This window comes from Capsicum annuum, chloroplast (assembly GCF_002878395.1).
Source record: "Capsicum annuum chloroplast, complete genome".
NCBI lineage: Eukaryota > Viridiplantae > Streptophyta > Magnoliopsida > Solanales > Solanaceae > Capsicum > Capsicum annuum.
This window is the reverse complement of record NC_018552.1, coordinates 12501-22500: the sequence shown is the minus strand read 5'-3', so window position 1 is coordinate 22500 and position 10000 is coordinate 12501. Positions and strand designations below refer to the sequence as shown.

The following is a 10000-nucleotide window of genomic DNA, read 5'->3' as shown; positions in this document are numbered from 1 at the left end:
ATTAGTACAAGAAGCCGTGGATACACTTCTTGATAATGGAATCCGGGGACAACCAATGAGGGACGGTCATAATAAAGTTTACAAGTCGTTTTCTGATGTAATTGAAGGCAAAGAGGGAAGATTTCGTGAGACTCTGCTTGGCAAACGAGTTGATTATTCAGGACGTTCTGTCATTGTCGTGGGTCCTTCACTTTCATTACATCGATGTGGATTGCCTCGTGAAATAGCAATAGAACTTTTCCAGACATTTGTAATTCGTGGTCTAATTAGACAACATCTTGCTTCGAACATAGGAGTTGCTAAGAGTAAAATTCGAGAAAAAGAGCCGATTGTATGGGAAATCCTTCAAGAAGTTATGCAGGGACATCCTGTATTGCTGAATAGAGCACCCACTCTGCATAGATTAGGCATACAGGCATTCCAGCCCGTTTTAGTGGAGGGGCGCGCTATTTGTTTACATCCATTAGTTTGCAAGGGATTCAATGCCGATTTTGATGGAGATCAAATGGCTGTTCATGTACCTTTATCCTTGGAGGCTCAAGTAGAGGCCCGTTTACTTATGTTTTCTCATATGAATCTTTTGTCTCCGGCTATTGGGGATCCCATTTCCGTACCAACGCAAGATATGCTTATTGGACTCTATGTATTAACGAGCGGAAATCATCGAGGTATTTGTGTAAATAGATATAATCCATGTAATCGCAGAAACTATCAAAATCAAAAAAGAAGTGACAATAGTTACTATAAGTATACGAAAGAACCCTTTTTTTCGAATTCCTATGATGCAATTGGGGCTTATCGGCAGAAACGAATCAATTTAGATAGTCCTTTGTGGCTCCGGTGGCGACTAGATCAACGCGTTATTGCTTCAAGAGAAACTCCCATCGAAGTTCACTATGAATCTTTAGGTACTTTTTATGAGATTTATGGACACTATCTAATAGTAAGAAGTCTAAAAAAACAAATCCTTTTTATATACATTCGAACCACTGTTGGTCATATTGCTCTTTATCGAGAAATCGAAGAAGCTATACAGGGGTTTTCTCGAGCCTATTCATATGGTACCTAACGCAATTCTATGATACCGTGGGACTTCGGGGCTCTCCGGTTCAGCTAGGTACATAGTTCCGGAATTTATACGCGAATCAAGATCGATAAAAGGAAGTTTTACAATCACCGACTCAAACCCATTGTCGAATCCTACTCAGCGGAATATGGAGGTACTTATGGCAGAACGGGCCAATCTGGTCTTTCACAATAAAGCGATAGACGGAACTGCCATGAAACGACTTATTAGTAGATTAATAGAGCACTTCGGAATGGCATATACATCACATATCCTGGATCAAGTAAAAACTCTGGGGTTCCAACAAGCTACTGCTACATCCATTTCATTAGGAATTGATGACCTTTTAACAATACCTTCTAAGGGATGGCTCGTTCAAGATGCTGAACAACAAAGTTTGATTTTGGAAAAACACCATCATTATGGGAATGTACACGCGGTAGAAAAATTACGTCAATCCATTGAAATATGGTATGCTACAAGTGAATATTTGCGACAAGAAATGAATCCGAATTTTAGGATGACTGACCCTTTTAATCCAGTTCATATAATGTCTTTCTCGGGAGCTAGAGGAAATGCATCTCAGGTACATCAATTAGTAGGTATGAGAGGATTAATGTCGGATCCTCAAGGACAAATGATTGATTTACCTATTCAAAGCAATTTGCGCGAAGGACTCTCTTTAACAGAATACATCATTTCTTGCTACGGAGCCCGTAAAGGAGTTGTGGATACTGCTGTACGAACATCAGACGCTGGATATCTCACTCGCAGACTTGTTGAAGTAGTTCAACACATTGTTGTCCGTCGAACGGATTGTGGCACCGCCCGGGGTATTTCTGTGAGTCCTCGGAATGGGATGATGCCGGAAAGGATTTTTAGTCAAACATTAATTGGCCGTGTATTAGCAGATGATATATACATGGGTTCGCGATGTATTGCCACTAGAAATCAAGACATTGGCATTGGACTTGTAAATCGATTCATAACCTTTCGGGCACAACCAATCTCTATTCGAACTCCCTTTACTTGTAGGAGTACATCTTGGATTTGTCGATTATGTTATGGCCGGAGTCCTACTCATGGCGACCTGGTTGAGTTGGGGGAAGCTGTAGGTATTATTGCAGGTCAATCGATTGGAGAACCGGGTACTCAATTAACATTAAGAACTTTTCATACCGGAGGAGTATTCACGGGGGGTACTGCAGAACATGTGCGAGCCCCATCTAATGGAAAAATAAAATTCAATGAGGATTTGGTTCATCCGACACGTACACGTCATGGGCATCCCGCCTTTCTATGTTCTATAGACTTGTATGTAACTATTGAGAGTGAAGATATTCTACATAATGTGAATATTCCACCCAAAAGTTTGCTTTTAGTTCAAAACGATCAATATGTAGAATCAGAACAAGTAATTGCTGAGATTCGCGCAGGAATATCCACTTTGAATTTTAAAGAGAAGGTTCGAAAACATATTTATTCTGATTCAGACGGAGAAATGCACTGGAGTACCGATGTCTATCATGCACCCGAATTTACATACGGTAATGTTCATCTATTACCAAAAACAAGTCATTTATGGATATTATTAGGAGGGCCGTGCAGGTCCAGTCTAGTCTACCTTTCGATCCACAAGGATCAGGATCAAATGAATGCGCATTCTCTTTCTGGCAAGCGAAGATATACTTCTAACCTCTCAGTAACCGATGATCAGGCGAGGCAGAAATTATTTAGTTCGGATTTTTATGTTAAAAAAGAAGATAGGATTCCTGATTATTCAGACCTTAATCGAATCATATGTACTGGTCAGTATAATCTCGTATATTCGCCTATTCTCCACGAGAATTCTGATTTATTGTCAAAAAGGCGAAGAAATAAATTCATCATTCCACTACATTCGATTCAAGAACTCGAGAATCAACTAATGCCCTGTTCAGGTATCTCGATTGAAATCCCTGTAAATGGTATTTTCCGTCGAAATAGTATTCTTGCTTATTTCGATGATCCTCGATACAGAAGAAAGAGTTCGGGCATTATTAAATATGGGACTATAGAAACGCATTCAGTCATCAAAAAAGAGGATTTGATTGAGTATCGAGGAGTCAAGGAATTTCGGTCAAAATACCAAATGAAAGTAGATCGATTTTTTTTCATTCCTGAAGAGGTGCATATCTTGCCCGGATCTTCTTCTATAATGGTACGGAACAACAGTATCGTTGGGGTAGATACACAAATCACCTTAAATCTAAGAAGCCGAGTCGGTGGGTTGGTCCGGGTGGAGAGAAAAAACAAACGAATTGAACTTAAAATCTTTTCTGGAGATATCCATTTTCCCGGAGAGACAGATAAGATATCCAGACATACCGGCGTTTTGATACCATCAGGAACAGGAAAAAGAAATTCCAAGGAATCCAAAAAAGTTAAAAATTGGGTCTATGTCCAACGGATTACACCTAGTAAGAAAAGGTTTTTTGTTTTAGTTCGACCTGTCGTCACATATGAAATAACGGACGGTATAAATTTAGCAACCCTTTTTCCACCGGATCCATTGCAGGAAAGGGATAATGTGCAACTTCGAATTGTCAATTATATCCTTTATGGAAATGGCAAACCGATTCGAGGAATTTCTGACACAAGTATTCAATTAGTTCGGACTTGTTTAGTATTGAATTGGAACCAAGACAAAAAAAGTTCTTCTTGCGAAGAAGCCCGTGCTTCTTTTGTTGAAATAAGCACAAATGGTTTGATTCGACATTTCCTAAGAATTAACTTAGTGAAATCCCCTATTTCGTATATCGGAAAAAGGAATGATCCGTCGGGGTCAGAATTGCTCTCTGATAATGGATCAGATTGTACCAATATCAACCCCTTTTCTTCCATTTATTCCTATTCCAAGGCAAAAATTCAACAATCTCTTAACCAACCTCAAGGAACTATTCATACGTTGTTGAATAGAAATAAGGAATGTCAGTCGTTGATAATTTTGTCAGCAGCCAATTGTTCTCGAATGGGGCCATTCAAGGATGTAAAATATCACAGTGTGATAAAAGAATCAATTAAAAAAGATCCCCTAATTCCAATTAGGAATTCGTTGGGCCCTTTAGGAACATGCCTTCCAATTGAGAATTTTTATTCATCTTACCATTTAATAACTCATAATCAGATCTTAGTAACTAACTATTTGCAACTTGAAAATTTAAACCAGACCTTTCAAGTGATTAAATTTAAATATTATTTAATGGATGAAAATGGAAAAATTTTTAATCCCGATCCATGTCGTAACATTATTTTAAATCCATTCAATTTGAATTGGTCGTTTCTCCATCACAATTATTGTGAAGAGACATCTAAAATAATTAGTCTTGGACAGTTTATTTGTGAAAATGTATGTATAGCCAAAAATGGACCGCCCCTCAAATCGGGTCAAGTTATACTTGTTCAAGTTGACTCGATAGTGATACGATCAGCTAAGCCTTATTTGGCCACCCCCGGAGCAACCGTTCATGGCCATTATGGCGAAACCCTTTACGAAGGAGATACATTAGTTACATTTATATATGAAAAATCGAGATCTGGTGATATAACACAGGGTCTTCCAAAAGTAGAACAGGTGTTAGAAGTGCGTTCGATTGATTCAATATCCATGAATCTAGAAAAGAGGGTTGAGGGTTGGAACAAATGTATAACAAGAATTCTTGGAATTCCTTGGGGATTCTTGATTGGTGCTGAGCTAACTATAGCGCAAAGCCGAATCTCTTTGGTTAATAAAATCCAACAGGTTTATCGCTCCCAGGGGGTGCAGATTCATAATAGGCATATAGAAATTATTGTACGTCAAATAACATCAAAAGTGTTGGTTTCAGAAGATGGACTGTCTAATGTTTTTTCACCCGGAGAACTTATTGGATTGTTGCGAGCAGAACGAATGGGTCGCGCTTTGGAAGAGGCGATCTGTTACCGAGTCGTCTTATTGGGAATAACAAGAGCATCTCTCAATACTCAAAGTTTCATATCTGAAGCGAGTTTTCAAGAAACTGCTCGAGTTTTAGCAAAAGCGGCTCTCCGGGGTCGTATCGATTGGTTGAAAGGCCTGAAAGAGAACGTTGTTTTGGGGGGGGTGATACCCGTTGGTACCGGATTCAAGGGATTAGTGCACCCTTCAAAACAACATAACAACATTCCTTTGGAAACAAAAAAAAAGAATCTATTCGAGGGGGAGATGAGAGATATTTTGTTCCACCACAGAAAATTATTTGATTCTTGTCTTTCAAAAAAATTTCACGACATACCCGAACAATCATTTATAGGATTTAATGATTCCTAACAACGGATTCATCTCTTTCGCTATCTGCATTTGGGATGGTTATTTGCTTTGGTAATAAAAAGAATAATGAATAGAAAAGAATAATGGTTTGGGTCGTGTATCTACGTCCAATCTACGGTAGAAGAGAAGGTTCCGTCGGAACAATTATTTATTTCAGTTCAGGGTTCCTCGTCTCTTTTTTTTTTTAAGAATAAAAAAGGGGGGGAGGTTGTGGGGAGAAATGACAAGAAGATATTGGAACATAAATTTGGAAGAGATGATGGAGGCAGGAGTTCATTTTGGTCATGGTACTAGGAAATGGAATCCTAAAATGGCGCCTTATATCTCTGCAAAGCGTAAGGGTATTCATATTACAAATCTTACTAGAACTGCTCGTTTTTTATCAGAAGCTTGTGATTTAGTTTTTGACGCAGCAAGTAGGGGAAAACAATTCTTAATTGTTGGTACCAAAAATAAAGCAGCTGATTCAGTAGAGTGGGCTGCAATAAGGGCCCGGTGTCATTATGTTAATAAAAAATGGCTTGGCGGTATGTTAACGAATTGGTCCACTACAGAAACAAGACTTCATAAGTTCAGGGACTTGAGAATGGAACAAAAAACAGGGAGACTCAACCGTCTCCCGAAAAGAGATGCAGCTATGTTTAAAAGACAATTATCTCGCTTGCAAACATATCTGGGCGGGATTAAATATATGACAGGGGTACCCGATATTGTAATCATCGTTGATCAGCACGAAGAATATACGGCCCTGCGAGAGTGTATTACTTTAGGAATTCCAACAATTTGTTTAACCGATACAAATTGTGACCCCGATCTCGCAGATATTTCAATTCCAGCGAATGATGACGCCATATCCTCAATCCGATTAATTCTTAATAAATTAGTATTCGCAATTTGTGAGGGTCGTTCTAGCTATATAAGAAATCCTTGATTAATAATAACATAATAAGATAAATAACTTACTTCAGAAATCCCTTATGGAATCGCTTACTATTTCTGAATTTCAAAAAAGAGATAAAAATAACTGGGGATATTATGTGATTTATTAGTATTATAAATCTTAGTTGGTATTACAAATATCCGATTCAAGTAGACAAAGAGATGGTTGAATCAAAAAATTTTGTTTAAAGTTCAATTTTTTCAGAGGGCAAGGCAATATGAATGTTCTATCATGTTCTATCAATACTCTAAAGGGGTTATACGATATATCCGGTGTGGAAGTAGGCCAACATTTCTATTGGCAAATAGGGGGTTTCCAAGTACATGGCCAAGTACTTATTACTTCTTGGGTTGTAATTGCTATCTTATTAGGTTCAGCCACTATAGCTGTTCGGAACCCACAAACCATCCCGACCGGGGGTCAGAATTTCTTCGAATATGTTCTTGAATTCATTCGAGATGTGAGTAAAACTCAAATTGGAGAAGAATATGGGCCCTGGGTTCCTTTTATTGGCACTATGTTTTTATTTATTTTTGTTTCTAATTGGTCAGGAGCTCTTTTACCTTGGAAAATCATACAATTACCTCATGGGGAGTTAGCCGCACCCACGAATGATATAAATACTACTGTTGCTTTGGCTTTACTCACATCAGTGGCATATTTCTATGCGGGTCTTACAAAAAAGGGATTAGGTTATTTCGGAAAATATATTCAACCAACCCCAATCCTTTTACCCATTAACATCTTAGAAGATTTCACAAAACCCTTATCACTTAGTTTTCGACTTTTCGGGAATATCTTAGCTGATGAATTAGTAGTTGTTGTTCTTGTTTCTTTAGTACCCTTAGTAGTTCCTATACCTGTCATGCTCCTTGGATTATTTACAAGTGGTATTCAAGCTCTTATTTTTGCAACTTTAGCCGCGGCTTATATAGGTGAATCCATGGAGGGCCATCATTGAAATAGTCTTTTTTAGCTTAGCCCACAGCAATGAAAAAATGTATATGGTGGGTGGAATTACTTAACTTAGGGAATAGAATAGGGGAATCTAAATATACAACTATGTTATATACGATCTAGAGTGATAGCAAAAAAATTACGATGATATTAAAGAGTAAGGGAAAAAGATCTAAAAAAAAGATCTTTTTCCTAAAATTCCCTTTTCCTTCACTTAATATCATACTTCGTCTCAATGAATATTCACTTTAGATTGCTTAGTCCATCTCATTATTATATTAACTTAACTCATTATTAATTCATTGTTAAATTAATTCATTGTTAAAACAATTTGAATATAAGAATTTTTGTCAATAATTCTTGTTGTATAGGTTTACGACGTGTAATTAAATAAAATAAAGGGCGAAATGATTTCCCTTTCAGTTGATTTTATTCAACGATTGACCAAAATACTAAAAATGAATAAAAAATTTATTCATTTTTATTAATAAATTGCATGAACTTAGATCAACCAAATAATGATATTTCTATAACATATGGAATTATTCGGCCTAATCAATTTGTCCATTTAGATTTATCTAGGTGGAATAATAAGAAAAGGTAAGATTCAAAAGAATTTACAAAAAAGGGATTTTTTTAGTATTTTAGAAAAGGTCGGTTAGGAGAGGAAGGTATCTGTACTTGAATAACTATAAGCCAAACCTTCTAGATGTTTCGACGCTTGATTCTCCAATAGGATTGAATCTAAGATGAATGCTTGGTTTACGTTATGGAAGAAAGACATGTATATGTGATATTAGATATTGACTCGTGCTAGTTATATATGAAATGAACTAAAGATATATTTTACTACTCTAGGGGATTCTAATAGACTAGAAGTCCTTCCGGCCCCTTGTGACTGTGAATTGAATGAATAAACGGATGAAATCAAGAAATAATTCAACTAATAGTTCGAACCAAGAACAAGAAATGGGAGAACGAAAGTCGTCTGGGTTCACAAAGACTCTGTGGCTAAAAAGTAAAAAAGATATATCGAAGTAGTTCTGATGATTCAATAATCTTATTACTTCAATTCGAAGTTCTTAGTTACTTCGACTGGATGAGTCCTAGCGAGGGAATAATTAAGTCATAATTCATTTGTTGATTGTATCATTAACCATTTCTTTTTTTTGGTACGAGGAACTTATCATGAATCCACTGATTTCTGCCGCTTCCGTTATTGCTGCTGGATTGGCCGTAGGGCTTGCTTCTATTGGACCTGGAGTTGGTCAAGGGACTGCCGCGGGTCAAGCTGTAGAGGGTATCGCGAGACAGCCTGAGGCAGAGGGAAAAATACGAGGTACGCTATTACTTAGTCTAGCTTTTATGGAAGCTTTAACAATTTATGGACTGGTTGTAGCATTAGCACTTTTATTTGCAAATCCTTTTGTTTAATCTTAGCTTAGAAATATGAAAAATAAATATATTTTTCATATTTTATTGCCTTCGACTTGTCGTTTGCTTTTTCAAATTCTATCAAGATTTCCCTCCTCCAATTCTTTATTCTTTGAGAAAAGAACCTACGGGAAGGGCCGATTTACGGATGAGGAATTAGCATACTGACTCGCTTTCACCCTTCCCGTTCATAGACCAAGGGAAAAAGTGTTAGTGTTCTAATAACCAATAAAAGGGCTAGTTCATTAGTTCATAATTTATAACTAACTCAAATATTTTTTATTTTTTTACTCAATTTCAGAAAAAATAAAAGAATAAATAAAAAGAGGGGCGAAGTGCTACAAAAAGAACTCTGTTCGATTTTTTAGTCTATCTATAAGAGGAGATCATATGAAAAACGTAACCGATTCTTTCGTTTCTTTGGGCCACTGGCCATCTGCCGGGAGTTTCGGGTTTAATACCGATATTTTAGCAACAAATCCAATAAATCTAAGTGTAGTGCTTGGTGTATTGATTTTTTTTGGAAAGGGAGTGTGTGCGGGTTGTTTATTTCAAGAATAGGCTGGACCAACCAGCTGTACCCTTTTCCGTTATAAGTAGGAAAGAGAGGTGCATGATCTCGCGAATTACTTCTGTATAAATTCAGAAATTATATGTAAGAACCATAGCATTTCGCGATTCATTGGTAAATCGATTTTGATTCTCTATTAACCAATAATGTGGAACTATTAACATGGTTAAAACAAACTGTTTGAAGTCTAGACGCAGCATGGTACTCTTTCTACCACTATGTTAATATAGAGGTGGTTTCAAAATAAATATTTTATCGATATAGGATACTCATATTGAGAAAATTATTTTAACCGCTTATTGTAAATTGTAAAAACGGGGATTTTACCCCCTTTATCTAATGCTGAATCGACGACCTATTCTAAGTAAGAAGGGCTTTTTGGATTTGAAAAAAAAAAAAGAAACAACTTTGCTGACAATTACATATTTTTTATTTTGTCAGAAGAGTCCTCCGAATATTTTGGTCTTACATTAGTTTCGATATCTTTTTGGAATATGAACAAAGAAGAGAAGATAGGCTCATTACATTCATAAAAAAGATATGAGAATTTAACTTAAGTAATTGAGCGTGAGAGCCAAATGAATCGAAAGATTCATGTTTGGTTCGGGAAGGGATTATGGAATTTTGGAAAGGAATGGAAAAATAATCTACTTTCATTAAGTGATTTATTAGATAATCGAAAACAGAGGATCTTGAATACTATTC

The 10000-nt window shown here is 36.7% G+C and overlaps 6 protein-coding genes, besides 1 other annotated feature; all 6 read left to right on the top strand. All coding sequences in view use genetic code 11, as the record gives it.

Annotated features, from left to right (window-relative positions):
• The window catches only part of rpoC1 (RNA polymerase beta' subunit), a 2809-nt gene extending 1740 nt beyond the window's left edge, over nucleotides 1–1069 (top strand). Inside the window, exon 2 of the mRNA in view lies at nucleotides 1–1069. This exon is cut by the window's left edge and continues 545 nt beyond it. Coding sequence (YP_006666021.1) covers nucleotides 1–1069 — 1069 coding nt within the window.
• Nucleotides 1–10000: part of a sequence feature (large single copy region (LSC)) that runs on past both edges of the window.
• rpoC2 (RNA polymerase beta'' subunit) lies at nucleotides 1215–5393 on the top strand. The gene has a single exon. It carries the CDS (start codon nucleotides 1215–1217, stop codon nucleotides 5391–5393), a length of 4179 nt encoding a protein of 1392 aa, YP_006666020.1.
• On the top strand, nucleotides 5614–6324 carry rps2 (ribosomal protein S2). The gene has a single exon. The coding sequence runs from the start codon at nucleotides 5614–5616 to the stop codon at nucleotides 6322–6324; it is 711 nt and encodes a 236-aa protein (YP_006666019.1).
• Nucleotides 6551–7294, top strand: atpI (ATP synthase CF0 subunit IV). Its single transcript has one exon. The coding sequence runs from the start codon at nucleotides 6551–6553 to the stop codon at nucleotides 7292–7294; it is 744 nt and encodes a 247-aa protein (YP_006666018.1).
• atpH (ATP synthase CF0 subunit III) lies at nucleotides 8479–8724 on the top strand. The gene has a single exon. It carries the CDS (start codon nucleotides 8479–8481, stop codon nucleotides 8722–8724), a length of 246 nt encoding a protein of 81 aa, YP_006666017.1.
• The window catches only part of atpF (ATP synthase CF0 subunit I), a 1248-nt gene continuing 362 nt past the window's right edge, over nucleotides 9115–10000 (top strand). Inside the window, exons 1-2 of one mRNA in view lie at nucleotides 9115–9259; nucleotides 9953–10000. The exon at nucleotides 9953–10000 is cut by the window's right edge and continues 362 nt beyond it. Of these exons, the coding sequence (YP_006666016.1) occupies nucleotides 9115–9259; nucleotides 9953–10000 (193 nt within the window).